The 20,087-nt window shown below is 32.4% G+C and overlaps 2 protein-coding genes across 3 annotated transcripts; both read right to left on the reverse strand.

Annotated features, from left to right (window-relative positions):
* Positions 1 to 410: 410 nt before the first annotated feature.
* Positions 411 to 9,560, reverse strand: LOC127725765 (2Fe-2S ferredoxin-like). Of its 2 annotated transcripts, none has more exons than XM_052233030.1 (4): positions 9,356 to 9,560; positions 5,646 to 5,752; positions 4,617 to 4,749; positions 411 to 3,936 (listed from the first exon to the last, which is right to left on the reverse strand). In XM_052233030.1, the coding sequence occupies exons 1-4, from the start codon at positions 9,556 to 9,558 to the stop codon at positions 3,846 to 3,848; spliced, it is 534 nt and encodes a 177-aa protein (XP_052088990.1). In that variant the 5' UTR covers positions 9,559 to 9,560; the 3' UTR covers positions 411 to 3,845. The 2 variants fall into 2 exon arrangements, with proteins under 2 accessions (XP_052088990.1, XP_052088989.1); XM_052233029.1 differs by lacking the exon at positions 5,646 to 5,752 and adding an exon at positions 5,485 to 5,597 and having other exon boundaries at positions 9,356 to 9,559.
* A 6,651-nt stretch (positions 9,561 to 16,211) lies between these two features.
* On the reverse strand, positions 16,212 to 19,538 carry LOC127725766 (retina-specific copper amine oxidase-like). The gene has a single exon (XM_052233031.1). It carries the CDS (start codon positions 19,520 to 19,522, stop codon positions 16,955 to 16,957), a length of 2,568 nt encoding a protein of 855 aa, XP_052088991.1. The 5' UTR covers positions 19,523 to 19,538; the 3' UTR covers positions 16,212 to 16,954.
* Positions 19,539 to 20,087: the final 549 nt, after the last annotated feature.

The raw sequence follows: 20,087 nt of genomic DNA on the forward strand, positions 1-20,087 counted from the left end.
CATAACATTTTTTCAAGCAAACTAAAGTTAGAGAACAGAAACCAACTTTGGGACTTACGGACGGACGTACGTACAGATGGACAGGGTAAAACTTAATGCCCCCTCCGCTATGGCGGGCATAAAATTTTTTTTAAATGGATCCGCCAATGGAAATAGTATTTAATCTATAAAAATAAATATCCTTTCTAAATTATCAGAGATACTTGTACCAATTAAATGTCACAAGTCCAGAAGATAATTCTGTATAATGAAGCATCTACAAGATCAAATTTTTGGCCAGTCCGAATTCAAAATGATGAGTTCTGGACAGATAGATCTACATGAACTGCAATGATACTGGTAGATATTACACACCAGGAAGCAGGAAGAATTCAAATTTCTTATAACCTCTGGCATTTAGAAAAAAGATCTAAAATAAAATAATTTATTGACAAAATAATAACTCTGTTTACATCTAATACCTGTTTTATTATGTTTGTGATCAATAGAGACACATCATTTTACTTCCTCATACAATTGCAATACATGTACAAATAAGTATAATAAATATATATCAAATTACTGCCTAATTCTTTTGCACTAGTGTTGCTCTAGACCCTATTAGTATACAAAATATATCTAATATATTTTCATTTTCTGAGAAGTGCATTTTTGAAATTTTTTGAATAGATATTCAAACACACACACACACAGACACAATCATATAAACATTTATATATATATTATAGTTTACATACAGTTTATCCATCCTAATATAGGGTAACATTTTGAAGCACTTCACCTTCCAACAAACAACTGATATTTTCATAAAGACTTAACAGTGTCAATATATTTTTTTAGGTTCAATGTTGAATTCAGGTTCTTTATGTTATTGCTTCCTGAACATGTCATAGGCCTGAGTAAAAATTGAACAGTATTGGATAGTTTTATAAAGGCAAGAATTAAATTCTTGCCTTTATAAAACTATCAAATACTATCATCCTTTCTATGGTAAAATGTAACTGACAAATACTGGCAAAAATTCATAAACCCATCAAAATCAAAATGAAAGGATTAAGTTTAAATTGTTGGGCCTCTTATATCAAAACTTATGACACAGGGAATTTAATTACAAACACAATTGAATTGTGTTTAATCAGATGATTATATTTTCAAATATAGACTATAAATAAAGCTGTGTCTGATTTTTGTGGTCAGTTTTTGAATTAAAGAGATAAGATACAGTTTATGTGAACAGACTTTTTCTTCAATACATGAATACCTGGCAAAGGCCATGCTTTCTGATGTGCAACCATAAAAAAATCTAAGTAATAAATCATTTTCAAAGTTCAACTTTCAAAATTTTAAGACAGTCAAGTGAGGTGACTAACTTTGTGTAGAAGGTGCTGCAAATGCAATAATAGTGAAAAAAGTCCATATACTGTGATGTGAAAGCCAAAATAATCTTTCTATCAAACACAGAATCAATAAGAAGAGCAATTCCATCTTTTGGTTTGCACATAAGCATATGTCTCTTATTTTCAATCCCTTGGAGTAAGCAGACATTTTATCCTGTGTTTACTTAAGGGAACACAAAAAGAAATCTTAGGTAGGTGCTTCTTATCATATAGTTGATGTGTTTCCCTCGGTTTTGGTTTGTGACCCGGATTTGTTTTTCTTAATTGATTTATGACTATTGAAAAGCGGTATACTACTGTTGCCTTTATTTATCACAGAGAGAGTTACTTATCTATATAAGAAAATAGAGCCAATCAACAGGTAAAAAAGTCAAATACATGATGTATTATAAAAATCTAGTTAAAAAGTATAATATTATAATTCAGTTAAAATGTAAAATATCATAATTCAAAAAGTATTATTCATTTCACCAACAACAGACTTACTTATTTAGTAAGATTTTGAGTGTTTGAAATCATCCTGCCAATATAAATTGAGCAAAGGGAGACAACTCTAATCCATTTTATAAAATGTAACTTTGTCAGGAGTTTTAAAATATTTCAATTTAATAAGTATTATAAGTGAAAGTCTTTCTATTCAGTAGAATGATTTTTCACTAGTTTAATAACCTGTGTTTTAACATACCAACTGTGCCTAATTCACTTAGGTAAATAAACTGTCACAGTGTGTGTAATATAAATGTACTGCAATTACTTAGGACAAAGAAAACATCAGATTTCAGAGTGGATCTCCCCCAACATAATATGATCCATTTATAAAGGGAGAGAAAATCCCATTTTTAATAGGTAAGTGCTTTAAAAAAAATATGATTTCACCTTCAACAAATATATTCTAAAATTGATATTATGTAAATCTATAATCAAAAGAGTATGCTCATATTAACTCTTCATTTATTTATACCTACAACCTGTTTATCTATAGTTATGGCACACTGGCTCAGTATTTTCATGGTATACTGTTTGCCACGTGTGTATACATTGTGGGCTCAATCCACAGTCAGGTCAAATCATTTGCTATTTGCCAATTCACTGTTCAAGACTGTTTGCTTACATTGAATGATTGAGTGCTGGTGTTTAATGCCACTTTCAGCACTCATGGCTATATCATGACGGCTGGAGTTTATTGGAGGAAGCTGTTTTACCCAGAGAGAACCACCTACCTTTAACAGGAAAACTGGCAATCCTAGTCAATTAAGATAGGAAATGAACGCACCTGCCATGAACAGGGTTCATATTCACAACCTCAGTGTTGACAGGCTAGTGATTACTGCAGATGAACTACATAGACCACTTTGCAATGGAAGCTCCTTATTTTGCTTACATGTAGGAATCATATGTCTAAATGGGAAAACATGTCTTCCTGCTGATTAAAACCTTTTGAACCTGCACATAACTATCCACCTGAAAAAAAGCTTAGTAAACTGGTAAAATAACTAGAGGCTCCAAGAAGCCAGAAACCTAGTGAATGCTTAATTAATCACAAATCGAAATAAAGTTCCTAAACATGTCAGTCCATAAAAATGCAATAAAACTCCTTTTGGTACCCTATTAAGAAATAATTGGACAGAGTTCATGACACGTTTCAAGTCAAAAAATATGAAACTTCCACAAAAGCTAAAACTCCAATTACACAACACATACCAAAAGTTTGCTGTAAATTTACCAAATTTAAAAATGGAAAATGGAGGAAACCTAATGAGAAAAGTTCAAGCTGACCTTTTGGTCCAATCAAGCTAAAACAATATTAATTAACAAAGTAACAAAAGGTTATTACGATTGCTTTAATAAAATGTTATATTAGAAATAAATGTAATCTCCTGTTTGCTCTACTTTGAATTTGATTCAATAGTTATGTCATTACATCAGGTTAAAAATCAATTATGTTTTCAAAAAACATTTCCATATAAAAATGTAATGTCTGATAAATAAAGGATAATATCCACTGTTCCTTATTTCACAACATAGCTTAAGATAGTTATTTTCTTATTTTCATAATCTAAAATCTCATAGGTTTTTTGCAAGTTACAATTTCTTTCTTTCTTAAAGTCTATTAAATAAATCCTCATATATATATACCAAACTAGATTCAGTTAATTAGAATATGCCTGGTAAATCCCAGCCGAAAAAAATTGGCACAAAATGAATCAAGAATGCCTTTAAAAAGTCATACAATGATGTTTTATACTGTTATAAATGACAGAATTGATGATAAATAACAAATTGATGATAATTGGACTTTCAAAACATACAAGTTAATCATTGATTTTGTAATGTCTTGTATATCCTGCCGTATTAAGACAGACTTAATATATGCCACCTGCACTTTACAATACTATAACAATATGTATTACAAATTTATCAGTTAAAACACCTAAGCATTAACCAAGGTCATCCTCTAGCATCAGCTACACCAGAGGGCACCTCTATTTCCCAACCGTCCATTTCCTTAGTTACTATCACCTGGCAACCTAACCTTGACCTGAAAATACAATAAGTCATCAGTTGAATGTCTTTTATTTCAATTGCATTCTTTGTTAAATACTTTAATTTGCATTTGTAGACTGATATCTGAAATAACTGATCCTTTTTATTCATATCAACTCTGTCAGACCAGACCATATTTTAGAGTATGTTGCCCTATGATGTTTTTTTTTTTACTATAAATTATACATTGTATAAGCTATAGATATATTTTAAATTTCTTAATGTCGTGGAGGTTGCTCTGTGGTATGATTTCTATCTTTGTTAAAGACAGTATATTGACTTCTAATTGCTATGTATCAAAATCAAACATGTCAAATTGGCTGTTTTGGATGTGCTGTTCTTTCTTTAACAAATTATTCATTTGTTTTTGCATAGAGTAGATTTTTAAAAAAGACAAAATGTGCCATGTGTAAGGTTACTTTGCCTGAAGTAGTTGGAAACTTTGTCATGATTTTGATTATATTCTTTTCCTTGTATATTATATTATAAACTTAACATGAAGATTCTCCACATTTTCTTTCTCTGTAATCAATTTTTAAACTGGAAGTGATATCTTACATGACATTATGGAATTAGTCATCAATAACATTCCATAAACAACATAACAATAACATTCGATGAACACCATACAACATTTTAGTACTGACCATGTTTGTTATTAATATCTACACTTACGTATCACTTAAACCAAAAGCTAGATCCAACATGTCAAGTTCTTCGTCTGTAGGTTTTTCATGGATTTGATCGTATTGATCTGGCTTGAAGATTAAATGACAAGTAGAGCACGCCAGGGTTCCCTCACAAGCACCTGTTCATAAATTGATTTTTGCAAATAAATAGTGACAAATAAGTCTGACAACTGATAATTGTTATTGTAAATGGTGTGATTTTGATATGAAGGCTTATTGTTACTGATGTAGTAAGATCATGTCATGATTTGTTTTCCATTCTATAGAGCATTAATTTGTCAATAAAGTGATGTTTTTTTATCCATGTATAAAATATTCTCAGTATCCCAGTGTCCATTTCATTGTATCATTTCTATTCCATTATCATTTGGTTACAAGGAATAAAAAATCTGATTAGACTTTGACAAATTGCCCCTCTGAATGTCAGAAGTTGTCATAACTCTTTAAAAGTCTAATTGACCAATGGGTCTTTAAATAAAAGTGACTTATTGTATGAACCTTTGTCCTAGCAATAAATTTTCCATTAAATGGTAGAAATTTCAAATAATTGATTAACTGATGGTGTTTAACGCCACTTTCAGCACACATGACAATAATATCATGGCTACAAGTTTTTAAGGAAGTCAGAATAAATGGAAAGAATATGGACCTTCAACATTAAATAAATGACTGAACATAATTCCTGAAAAGATTATACAATTTAAAATTCTCAAAGTGGTTAAATTTCATATTTAATCTATAGTAATATATAAATTTTTAGCTTTCATCATACATGTTTATGGTTTCCAATTTTTTAAAATAAGTTATTTCATGTATTTGAATGTACAACATGTATAATTAAATTATGTACAAACCAAATCCATCCACATCAATATCATTATCTATAATGATATCTAGTAGATTATCACCAACTTTGGCTATAGCTGTATGTTCTGAACCATCAGTTAACTTGAAGCAAAGTGACACTCTGAAAATATAAAATTTAACCACTTATTCATACTAAATATTTAAATACCTTCTAATTCTATATCATTATCTATAGCCACATCCAGAAAGTTGCTGCCCACGCCAGCATTTACTGTTATACGGTCCCCATCTCTATCCACAAAGTATAAACAAATTCTGTAAAAAAACAAGGATATATGGGTTCATGGTTCCACACAATCTCTCATTAATAATCAAAAGGATTGGAACAGTAAAAAATTTTGCCAAAATTAAGTTTTCAGACTTTTTCCCTGATCAGGCAACACTGAGCATTTACCTTGAACTTGTTACAATTTTGAAAGAAAATCAATAATCACCTGATTGCATTTTATAGCTATGGGCAACAATTGACTAGTTAATAAAGGTGTTGATTGTTTTGTTTAATGAAATTGTGTGGTTAAATGGCATCACATGTCACCTAAAGGATTTATTTACAACTTTGATAGAAATAAATGTTTTGAAGTGGGTACTTCACAATTGTTGTTTATAGACGCATGTGTTTGAAGCATAGTTTTTTTCTTTTAACGATGGTCCGAAAACGAAAACTGTTATTATGACGAAAACTGTTCAAAAGTAAGACAGATATCCGACTTTAAACTTTATCCTTTTACTTTGATAGCAATAACTGTTCTGAAGAGGGTACTGTACAATCGTTTTAGCGACGCACGTGTTTGAAGCATAGTTTTATGTCTCGACTTTTTCTATTGACGATGGTCAGGAAAAGAAAACTGTTGTCATGAAGAAATGTATTCAAAAGTTTGAAAAATCTCTTGACTTTAGTCTTTATTCTTCATTTAGACGGGAAGCAAGGGTCCTGAAATGGTCATATTTGCCAGTCATGACCGAAACAGAAAGCTATTTGTCCTAAACGACAGATTGGGATTTAGGACAAATTTTATTTTTTTACAGAAATAATTTCTGCCATTTCGTTGAGATCGGGTTTCTTAATCACCATTTTGCACTTGTTTTTGTTTTGATATCCCTTTCCTGAAAAAAAAACTGCCACTCCAGTATAGTATGATAATCCTGAGGGCCCTCCTAATAACTATGTTAATGCCTCTGGGAAATATTGGCTAATGATCGCTAATCACTTTTTACCTGTGTTTTTAATTCACACCTGACATTGATCACCATCTCAGAACTAATATCATAATGAAATTAAAATTCCATGGCAACTGTCTTCATTATTTAATTACTTTTCAGCAAAGACAATCTTCAATTCTGATTTAAAAATCAAAACTTTAATAATTTAATTTACGTAGAAAATAGTAATTTTTCACAAGTTACACATGTGCTTTATTTGCTATGTAATATGCATGCGTGAAATTGTCTTCAGCAGATTAGACACTTAATCGTAAAATGCAAAAAAATTTCATGCTTAAAAAAACAAGTGGAACTATTATCTGTGAAATTTAAACACTTGTAAAGGTAATAAAATTAAAAAGCTGGTGATTTCCTGTCAATTTAATAAACAAAACGAATCCACTCGTACTTGAGTATCGTCCAAAAACATACGGTTTTAATTTCGTCTTCAAAATCGAAAGAAACGTTAGCGATGTCTGAGAAATTTACCATTTCCAGTCATTAATATCATTTTAATTTTAAACTGTTCTTTTATGTTTTAAGAAAAATGGTAGGAAAATTCATGAAGTAAATGTGATAAAACAGTCAATACAAGTTCGTTGATGCTATGAATCTAGTATGATTTCAACAATTTTTTTGAAAAAAGGGCACCAACTTTAAGTTATCTCAAAATGACTGAAATTGTGTGTAAAAATTTCTGGATCCTTGACGAGAAGTATCGGATACTTATTGAAGATGAATTCCTTGTTCGTAGAAGTCAAAAATTGTGATTTCATGATCTATATTGCAATTTTACAGTATCTTTTAATAAAATGCTCCACTGGGGCGCAGCTTGATACGACCAGAGGTCGAACCCTGAACAGTTGGAGCAAGTATAGACACAACATTCAAGCTTGATACAGCACTGAATTTGGATTGTAATTAAATATTTGACACAGCATAGGTTTCTGACACATAATGAATGTGGTCTAAGAACTTAAAAAATTTTAATTTACCTATTCAAACCATATCATTATTATTTGCTTTTATATATAATTCAGAAATAACCAATTTAAAATGGAAAATTTTACAGAAAAAAATGAAAAAAAAAATCCACCCCCCAAATTTTTTGAACCCCCTTATGATTCATCACCCCCAAACTCAATCCCAGCCTTCCCTTTGTGGTATGGTACCTTGCAGTACAATTTCAGAGAGATCCATACACTTGAACACAAGTTATTGTCTGGAAACTAGAAAAATGCTTATTTTTTGTCCCTTTTTGGCCCCTCATTCCTACAATTTTGAGGCAATTACCCCCAAAATCAATCCCAGCATTCCCTTTGTGATATGGAACCTTGTGGTACAATGTCAGAGAGATCCATACACTTACACACAAGTTATTGTCATGAAACTAGAAAAATGCTTGTTTTTTTGCCCCTTTTTTGGCCCATAATTCCTTAAATTTGGAGGCAATTACCCCCAAAATCAATCCCAGCATTCCCTTTGTGATATGGAACCTTGTGGTACAATGTCAGAGAGATCCATACACTAACACACAAGTTATGTCTGGAAGTTACAAAAATGCTTATTTTTGGCCCCTTCTTGGCCCCTAATTCCTTAAATGTTGGTACCATAACCCCCAAAATCAATCCCCACCTTCCTTTTGTGGTATTGAACCTTATGGTAAAATTTCATAGAGATCCATTCACTTAAACTAAAGTTAGAGTGCGAAAACCAATGTGTCTTCGGACGACGACGTCATACCAATATACGACGTATAAAAAGTAAATGTTTGTTATTATTGAGTGTCTGTTTATAACAAGGTACATGTAGATTAAAGAAAAAAATAAGAATTATAATAGACAACAATGTGGCAAACTGATGTTTTTTTTGTTGGAAAGAATTATAAACGTAAAATATGTTTATTTCACATGTTGGCGAAAAAAAAATTGAAAGTGCCGAAAGCTATGTTATGGCGAAAGAGGTGGCGAAACAAAAAATTGAGCCAGGGGAAACCCTGGTAGTATATCTATGCATTTTAATAAAATTGAGAATGGAAATGGGGAATGTGTCAAAGAGACAACAACCCGACCACAGAACAGACAACAGCAGAAGGCCACCAACAGGTCTTCAATAAGTCTATTATAATTCTGTATAGAATGGCTCTCATTTCATGTAGAATTGTTTTTACAATTTATACTTGTTAAGAGATGAGACTATAATAAAACATTTAATTGAATTGAATTGTAATCAGGGCGAACAGACCTGATACCTCTTAATACAGAGGGATTAAATCATTATTATTTGAATGGCGAGTTGGCAGGCCTAAAGTTTCTGGGGGAATCAATTTCTTTTCATTAGTGGGGTGAGTTGGCAGAAAATGGGGCAAGTTTGAAGAAAGTTAGGGCAAGTTGGTCTGGGGCGATTTGGCAATGGAGCAAGTTCTCATGGATTCTCAATAAAATAATACATTATAAATAATATTTTATTGTTATTAACACAAATAAACCAATTTTAGCCCATCAGACTCATCCAGACTTTTACAGACTCTTCAGTATGACACCTTTAGCCTAACCATACACATTTTGAACCAATGTTTTGGAATTCTAAAATCGTCAAAGGTTCAGATAGGGATTACGCAATGTCAGCGAATGAACCCTGGTCGGCAAGTGAACTTACGTTTCTTTCTTTGGTTTAGGAACCGATGCTGAAAATTTTTGAACAGACATTACTTTCGGAACATTTCTTCTTTTCGCACATATCGGAACTGTTAATGATCGACCAATACATAAGGCAAATTTAGGAATTAAGCACACTGGTCTTCTCAACCCTGACAGAGACATCGTCGAAGTGAAATTATCTGGTTCCAATATCATTACCATGAATAGGCTAAGATAGGGACAACAGTAGAACAAACCAGTCGTTATGTTGATACAAATGACAGAATCCCGTACAAAACGAATAATTATCTAAATATATCAGTTTATCTTCTGAATCACTCAAAAATTTCATATTATAACCATAAAAGAAAAAATATTTAACTTGCATAGAATTTTTAAAAAAATGATTGTGTAACAATGTTTCTTGAATAATTTCACATTACTGTTATTGTGGATTGTAAATCATTCAATACCTTGGTTGCATAATACTGATAAGTAATCAGGTGTTAGTCCATTTTCAATTTTATACATTAGAATTGATTGTAGGCATTTTACTCTTTCTGTAAAGGAAAGCCATTTTAAAGGAGAAAACATAAAATTTGACGTTGGTATGTATATAAATGAATTGATGAATCAACACTTACCTGACGTGTAGTGAATTGCCATAAAAAGTATTCTGTACTCTGAATATTTAAAAAAGATTTTGTTAGCCATAGTTAATGTACATAAAGGGAACGATACCAATTGGTTATTCGAAAACTGTAAGTCTCAGAAAAAAACAAACTATTAAAACTGTGGCAAAATGAAAAGACAAACAACAGTTACAAAACATTACATAGAAAATTTAAAGAGTACGGTAGTTCTGGGAACAGTATATCTATATATATGTTCCTGGGTAGTTATAATAGTATTACTCTGCTATATTTCATCCTATTTGCGAGTCGGCTAATAATCCTGTCTTGGTAATGCATACCGGGGTAGTAAATCACATAACTGCCTACTGTGAACCTTGTCGGAACATAGTATGGCGAAGAGATGGAGGGAAGGAGTTTCACTCCATTTTCTTAAAAATCCATATCAAGGATAGTGATGGATGTTACCCAGAGAATATTATGTTCAGTGCATGCTACGTTTAATGTCAAGTGTCGAAAGAATATAGGCATTACGACTGATGACGAATTAAGGCTTTAGTTTTTCGCCCCTTATATCCATCTCTGAATATTTTTCCAGTCAATTTTTTGCGAGAGTTCCCCAATTTATCTTACATTTTTGAGAAGATTAGTACAATTTTGAACTGAGATGTTAGCTTTGTAAGTTATTGGATGAAATATTTGCAGCTGCAAACGTACTGAGTTTGATTTATATAGTCAGTATGGGGTTTATTGAATCCTGACAATTATTCAACTATTTAATAGGAATAATTCTTATTCTTTATATATGTTTTAACTCGATAGTAATCCACATTGGAACTGTAAGCGTATCACAATTTTGTTTTAAGTTTTGCTTACTAAGAGTAATGTTACTCTCCGATAAATAACACCTTACGATTTTCTAAATTTGAGACTATAGCATAATAATTTAATTTTGGATGTAACACGTCTTCTGATTGGCTGAAAGTGTTTTGTCTATCAGCTCATAAACATAATTTTGTCATGTGACCGTGACGTCACCAACGTTTTTTTTTTTAAATTTACTCCTTAAAAATGGAATTTAGAATTAAATTATAACTTGAGGAATGACTGTAATATTTTTTCTGTCTATTCGAAATAACCTAAAAAAATGTGGTGCACACTTTTAAATAACCATTTCTTCATAGACAGAAAAAATATTACAGTCATTCCTTAAATGTGTTTTCTCTTGCATTGTATCCTGCTGATAACGAAAACAATGCTTTAAATAAAAACATATATTTTCCTTATACCTAACACATTATATATATTTTCCCTTTGTAGCAATATAATGCGTTTATTCCTTATCGGTTGTTGCTAAACAGAAAAGAAAAATGACGATTACGGTCTGTAAATTTTTTCTCTAGTGAGAGGATAGCTTCAACAACAGTTAATTAAACTTTTCATATGAATTTTCACTAGTGAGCATCAATGTTTCAAAATAAATTTGTACAATCCATTACCCAAAAGATTGAATTCTACTGCTATTTCCCCACTTTTGAACAGTAATGTATGGGCTGTGTATTCGATCAAGTGACCTTCGTGGATTTTAACGATCAGAGATACATTTTCTTTATGAATTCACCATTACAGTTTAGAGTTGAGAGTTATGATTTGGAGGAAAGGTCACTTGCATGAATTAATCAAAGTATTGAAGTACTAAACATCGGATGACCGCAAGTTCTGGTGGATGGTCACAAACACTTGTCTCAGAAAAAAAATCACATATCTATCCCTGAAAGTTAAGGTACATAGATATATTTTTTCTGAGACAAGTTCCTGTGTGGATGATGAATAAAGACAGGGAATTCAACCTCACCGTAATAATTATTATATTGTAGTGATATAATCATTTGTTACAAGTATACTCGGGTTTGTTGTTATAGTAATATTTGTATACCAGTTATATATATAGCAGATCATCTTAATGACTCTACAGGCAAATTTTCATCCATTTATATATCATTCTATTCTAATATGCTAATGATAGTGCAGTGCAAGTGCATGGTGGACACTCTTCTGTAATAATTCGTTTTTCTTATAGATTGGATTTGAGTAGGCATTCATATTTTCCCGTTTTTGTTGCAAAACGTTCTCGAGATATTCTTCCGCATGCGTTAACACAATTTTTCGGTATCCATGATTTGTTATTGATATATATATTTCTCACGACAAAACATTTTCATACATTTATCTATGTCAAAGTCTTAAAAATTATGAATATTGATTGATGAAATTAAAATATAACAAGCGATAAGGACTGCTATTTTGCACTCGATAATAAAATTATCCGCGAAATTATACAAAATACGTTCGGTTATCAGTCAAACGGCAAGGAAATTTCTCTGGCAACATAACACCGGTATGACCTCTCAAGGTTCAATGATATTAGATCTGAGACCTTGATACGCTGGACGTTTTAAAATGAAATGTAGCTCATCCTCAATGTCATCCTTTCAAAAACTACAGTTAATTTCTTTTGAAAATTTCAAAGTAACGTCCACATTCTATAGCTAGATTATGACTACTAAAGTCTTATTTTTGGTAATGCATGTCTTATAAATTACTGCTATTGGTTTACATAAGTAATATTGTAAACAAAAATTGTGAACCATATATCTAAAACTTGAACATTTAACTAAAGTACTCATTTGGCTATCAATATATTGCTTCAGATAATCAAGCAGTTTAAAAGTAAAAAGCACAGGAGAGCTTATTGTGCATAAAATAACCTCGATTATACAATATATCACCTAAACCTATAATAAGCAGCTCATTAAAAAAAACAATTTGTCTTATTAGTTGGCCGTTTTTGTAAATCATCATATAAAACACAATACCAGTTCTTCAAAATGCAGTTTGCGGTACATACCAGCTTAAACCAGTATTTAAAAATAAAATATACATTCTATGGTGTGCAATAATGGCAACTGCCTAGCTCATAATACATCTTGACATTACAAGTAGAGATTTTTACTTTCACAATATTTTTACTATAGCTCAGATGTATCTTCTCTAAACAATTTATTGTAATGAATATCTTGATATGTATTCTATGTAATAAATATGAGAAGAGCAATTCTAAATTATATAGTGTGTGTCCAATGCATTTGTCTTGCAGTTATGATAATAAATAGGTTTAAACTAACTGAACTGTAAACCTACGAAATGACTAACGATCCTTATAAGATGTAATAAAATGACTAATTTCAACAGAAAAGGTAAATAATGGTTGAAGAAAAACGCGACAGAATTTGAGAAATCGGTGACACATTAACGACAGGAGTTCGAAACAGTCAAAACTGTTTTTTTCTTTTGATGTTTCTATTGCTTTCAATCGAATGAAACAAATCCATTCTCAATGACCATTGAACATTCTTGTTTTATTCAGTTTGTTGTATTGGTCTATTGTTATACCATTGTCCATGTTTCAATTGTCGTAACTACAATCTCGTTCTCTTTTGCTGGATAGTGACATCACCGAATTGATACTAACCGTGAGCAACATGACGGTCTGTCTACCCTTCCGGAGCACTTGAAATCGACCCCGGTTTTTACTGAGGTTTGTGATACATAGGTTTTAGTTTTCTATGTAGTGTTTAGTAAACTTGTATGTCTTTTATTTGTTTTATTTTTTGTAACGGCGTTGTCAGTTTCCCTTCTACTTCTGAGTTTTTGTAACGGCGTTGTCAGTTTATCTTCTACTTCTGAGTTTTGAATGTCACCTTGGTATTTTACGTCTGTTTTGTTGTTGTCAGGTTATGATAAGTTTATTATACTCTCGCTATGAAAGGAAATCTTTAATGTTTGGCGCTTTCTTCGTAAATTCACAAGAAAATGTTCTCAATAAATAGTTATAATGCTAAATAAAAATACCATATATAATGCTATCATTTTCTTCTTAAAATAAAAATCGTTGAGAACAAACAATAGGCAATAATTTATGTAAAACCATAAAAAAAATCGATTGAAATGCAGCAAAGATTATTTGAATTTAAGTCACTAAGCAATCGGACCACATTCCAATTAATAAACATCGAGACTTTCGCCATCTTATGTACAAAATATACGACTCTTGTTTCAAAATAACTTTTAAATCAGTATGTTTACCTACATAAATTTAGGCAACAGTAGTTTACCGATTTTCAAATCTACTTAATCGATTAAGAAGATACAAATCAAGATATCACTCAAAACTAGGCCGGGAACTTTGCCTGAACTCCTAAAGGAGCGAGACCTAATGCGTCGACAGGATGAGCGTCTCCTGTTATGTATGCATCATCTGTCATGCGAAATCACACTCAGTCAAAATATCACAATCGGGAGAAGAACATACTCTGTAAAAATAACAGATCGGTTTTTTGGTATCTTGAGATCCAATATCGCGAAAACATGTCGGTAGTGAATTGAGACACATACACAACTTTTTGGTCGACTAATTCGTGCGGTTGACCGTAAAACTTATTTATAGTGTCAATTTCAATCGTTCTTCATCATAACTGTTGGAGCAGCTTTTATGTAAGGAGCACAACTCTGTTCACGAAGTCTATATAGTGTGGACATGCACGTAACGTATTAATTGAGTGAGTTATATGTTATACGATTAGACATCTCTAGGGTATGCTACTGCTGATAAGTGGGAAAACGACAATTGAAATCAACACGTTTGTCATTGATTCTAGTTAGAAGTCGCCCGTTTGTGTCAACATTGAGGAAAAATCAAGATATGAAGGCGACCTTCTTTCGGTAGTATAATTAAACTCAGGTTCACTAGGAGTTATGAGATGCAATCACTCACTGAAATGTGGGTTATTGAGTGACAGGACATCATCAATATATTTTAAAGTGAAATGGAAAAAAATTACAAGATTCTTTGTCTTTTTGTTTTCGAGAATGTTCTGTACGAATTCTGGTCCTTTTGAATACAAAACAAGTCGACCAACATGGGTGCACAAAAAGTACCCTTTGGCAATATACTACTGACTTTCTCATTTTTATCATAGGAATAGAGTTACTTTTCTTTTGTTCATGCGTCACACTGCATAACTTATGTGTATGTCCCAAGCCAAGAACTTAAAGTCCAAGGATGTCTTTATGTTCCTAGTATTGTTAATTTTATTCTTTGTTTTATATATTAAGCTACATAAAAATTGTTAACATCTCATTAATAGATTTAGAAGATACAAATCATGGTAACAAACAAAAAATTATGGAATCATGCGAACTCCAAAAGGAGAGGTTTGAGTGAATCGGGATTACCCCCACTAATTTCGACCAACCCCGACACATTTTTTTATGTTACTGTACTATGCTAAGATCACTGCATTTTATTTCATTTCAAAACACAGATTGGTTCCTTTGAATGCCTCAATAACAGCCTTCGGGTAAAATTAGTTTGATTTTGATTTTCTTTTTCTTGGTTTCAACATGTCATTTTGATCTTTGATATCAGACATGTAAACATTTTGTCAGTTGAATCCTTGCACACTGCATGATTTTTTCAGCTTTTAAATTTTTTTTTTGCTTGTTTTCTTATTACATCTATGCCTGAGATTTTAAATATATACTGACATTTAATATTCACACATGAATTACTTCATATGATATATGCTATTGTTTGTTTGATTAATGCATCTACTCTATTCATCATTCATTATATATTTACATGCATTTTCCTGCCCACGTAAAGTCATGTAATACAATACTTTATTATATTTTATCAAATATCTTAAACGGCTTTAAGAATAAAATATTCTACTATATTTTTCTTAAACTTATTCAGTACAATAAAACCACAATTTCATATTATAAACCAATATACAACGGATACAATCTTTGAAAAAAGCAACGTAATCGATGATCTGAAATCCTAGTAACCTTTAAACAGCGAATGTGTCCATTTTTTAAAATTTGGACAGACGCAAATTCATTGTTACTCAATCAATGTTTAATAAACATAAACAATCCGTATATGCATTTAAAACATTTTTTTTTCATCTAAAGTTTTGCCCAATCGCAGAATATTTACACTTCATTTCTCTCGATTTGAAGCAAAATGTGATTATTCTATCATCAACTTGTCACTCAGTTGCCTTTATTGTAAGGTGACTACTCTTTGCGGCATCTTAGTTACTAATTACTTTAAACAAGCGACTTGATGTATTTAGAAGAATTACAAGGTTAACCAAGAGCAAACTTGAGGAGAAAGCAGTTTAATTACTTTATTGGTAACCCGTAACATTTTAAATGAAACATTCAAATTTAATGAACCTAAACATCATGCATGATACTAACAAAAATGAGCTGTTCATATACATCAATTACCACAAATTCATTTTAATCTATCATTGTTACAAATTGTCTAATCCATCTCTGTTTCTCGTTTCAATGTACCTCTGACGTTTCAAAAGTTACTTAATTACATTTTCACCTTTGTTGCGTTACTGTAAAACAACTATTAAATACAAAGCCAATAAAATATATGAATGTGAAATTTTGTCTAAAACTTTTAAGCAACAACGTTTTCAAAGAGTACGCTTAAGGTGGAGGAGTTTTCCCTCCGACACAAATGTGATCTTTATTAAGATACCGAGTGATTAAATACAGATTCTTATTCAGAATTCAAGTTACTTTACTGAATAGTTGGTGTTTACTTATAGACAGGGACGCGTTTCAGTAAGAGTTCTCTTTGCTACCTTCAGACTGTGGAACAGATTTACGAATATCACTGTGCTCTTCATTAATCTATCAGGCCATTGAACAGAAAATACATATTCCTCTCACTTGATCAGCCTTAATTCAAATAGTAGGAGTTAACTTTACGACAAGTTCAAAGATTGCAATGATTTGGATAAATGTCATCATGATTGGTGCAATCTGTATCGTTGTTTTAACTTTGAGTTACATGTATTTTGTTTTAATTTCATATAGATTTCATACACAATGTAGACTTAATGTTGAATAGGGTACGGTTCAGAAATACACATTTCAGGTACAGGTGCATTATCATAAACAGTATTATTGAACACTGCTAAAGCTGGCACATCGAATGTCGCTGTCCTGTCAAAGAAATTAAAGGGTTTAAGCGTGAATCCTGATTCTACTTTAATTGTCATGGGAACATCTTCAGATGTAGGAATATGTAGAAATCCAACTGATAACCAAGTCACTATATCTTCATTTGCGATAGACTCGTCATCTAACATATCTTGTAAATATAATTGTGTAGGAGATGTATCATTAAAAAGTTTATTATCCACTGGAAAATACAGAGGTTTTAAGTATTGTTCATTATCTTTCTGTTTAGTTATTGCACAGTGATATTTTGTAAACGAAAGTTCCTGCATTCTTGGATAATCGTCAGGAAGATTTTGTGAACTTGTTGTCATAGGAATAATTCTATAGCCGCGGTTAACACCATGTTTATTTTTCTTGTTTCTATTGATCATGGTCCAATATTTTTGGTTTTCCGTGTCAACTTTAAGTCCAGTTTCCTTCTCTACATAATCCCATTCTATATATCTAGTATGATTGTAAAAGAAATAATTCGAAGAGTCGGTTTTACTTTTGTTTTTCATTGCACGGTTGTTATCGCCGTATTTCCAATGAATTAACTGGAAGTCATTTTCTTTGCCAGCTACATCCATATCTACCTTAAATCCAAATGTATGATCATGTATTGGACCAATGAGAGAATTTGTAACTTTGTACCCGAACGGAGTTTGAACATCTGAAGACGGATTCCAAAAAGACCCCTGAATAAAACCAGTGGCAGAAGCAGTTGTCTTAACTCTTCCATCGAGATAAAACTGAAAATCAATAATGTAGTCATAGTTACCAACCTGTGTAGGATACCTAGCCACCAAAAAGTTGTTGTTAAGTCCGCCTTCAACATGCGGCCCTTTGTGCCGCCATAAAGGATCTTGAGCATTAACCTCGAAAATACAAAATGTCGGTAAAATTGAAGGTTTTAGTCCTCTGGGATTCCAACTCGAACTGTTCAAGTAGGACGCGTAAACTGGACAGTCAACTCGCGGAATGGCCCGTTTTGCCTCTCCTAACCCATACACAGAATCCAGGTATACCATGTTATCTTGTCCTGAGCCATCAGCAGAATAAACCAGTGCTATCTCGTTCAAAGAATTTTCGTAAATTATTCTTTCTCCCTGAAATCTTACATCAAATATTGACGGTCCTCTGTGTTGACCCGTAGAAACAGTGAACGACCAACCCATCCAATTGACAGCATGACCAGAAATTGTATATCTAGGACCATGAGGTTCGTATGTACTAGTTCCCGGATACTGGGATTCCGGTCTTACAGGAGAGTAAACATTTCTAATCGGAAGAGTCGATTGAATTATATGCTCTTTGTACCCTTCCGGATATTTTATATACTTCAGTTTTCCACTGTTATATACATTTATCAGCTCTGTTATATTTGAAAACGGACCTTGATTTAAGTAAAAGAAGTCAAATGTATACCAATCTGACGTGTTTTGTCCGCTATGGGACAATCTTCCAGTAAATGGTAGGATGTTTAAGAAGTCGAACTCTTTATCACCTAAACCTCTTAATCCTATTGTAAACCGACTAACTCTCCCAGATCCGTCATTATATGGCCCATTCGGCATGATAGAAACGTCTTCGTACACGTTGTTTATGTCAAAACTGTCTTTCAGTAGCACCGCTAGTTTATCTAAATCCGCTAGAATGAAAAAAATTATCTCCCCTATTTCAACATTATCATAAGGTCTACTTTCATACGGCACCTCTCCATTTTCCAATAGCTTGGTCACTTTGACAGCGGGTGATTGTCCCTCCAATGGGCCAATCTTATATTGCATATAATCCTTTTGGTCAATATTACCTCTGATGACGACTGCAGTTGCGTATCTACCCGGGAACTTGCCTTCATCGTCTAAATACTGCAAAGCTGCACTTTTGTTAGGTGGATGTAAGAACATTGTTCCTATGAAATTAGATTTGAACGAAATCTCTTGACCATGATCAACGTCTACAATTTTAAAGTCCACCAGAGTTCTATGAACGAGGATCATTTCTTCAGCACTCAGAGGAGCAAATAAATTAGGTCGTTCTGATGGCAGGATCGGATTTCTCCAGACACACCTTTTACATGTATGTAAATCAGAATCATCTGATGTCGTTGTGTGCTCCCCGTCTTTGTTCATGACATTTCCGGTTTCGTCTAATGTCTCCTTACCACGATTTACTAATGACGGAATATCATTTGTAGCTGTTGTAATAACTGGTTGTACGGCGTGTTTGGTTTCCAACCTTCCTGTATCTCTTTGGTTTTGACAGTTTTCCGTCTGTGCTAATTTTGATTCGTTACCATTGTACACAAATATTCCAATGCAAAGCCCTGCAGCAAAGCCGATGATAAAAACTATTATACCTAATAATTGTCCACAAACAAGAATTTTTAAAGATGAAGTCTTCTTTTCGTTCGTTTCGTTGGTGAACTCGTATGCACGGTTTGAATAGTTGTTTGACATGGCATTACTCTTCAAATGTGCTCTAAAAATAAACAAAAAATATACTAAGTAACTAAAACCCATAGTATTAAGCAAGTAATTATTTACTGCAGATTTTTTAAAAAGAAATCACAGAAAAACAAGACAAAATGATATAAAAAATAAATAGAACAAGTTGTTTAAAGAAAGTATACCGAATTACATGCCTTTGTCACTCAATAGCACAACATTAAGTAGGTGCTTGCATCTCATATATCTGAATAAACGTGAGATTAAGGATAATACCGAAACCAGAAAATCTGCTTCACCTGTTGATCGTTTCCACAATATTGATACATATGGAGAACTTCAAACCATCTATGAACACTTTCAACTTTCCAATTGTCAACTTCCCATTTCTAAGCAGTAACGTACCCTCTGTTCCATCATTTGGCGTATACACACCTTAATTAATACGTTACTTACGCTCGTGCATGTTCACACTTTACCGAATTCATTAACAGGAGTGTGTTCCTGACAAAAACTGTCCTAACAAAGTTATGAGGAAAATCGACGGAAATCGGCACTTTTTTTTTACGGTTGCCAT

The sequence above is a fragment of the Mytilus californianus genome, unplaced genomic scaffold (assembly GCF_021869535.1).
Source record: "Mytilus californianus isolate M0D057914Y unplaced genomic scaffold, xbMytCali1.0.p SCAF_15, whole genome shotgun sequence".
In the NCBI taxonomy this organism is placed as follows: Eukaryota; Metazoa; Mollusca; class Bivalvia; order Mytilida; family Mytilidae; genus Mytilus; species Mytilus californianus.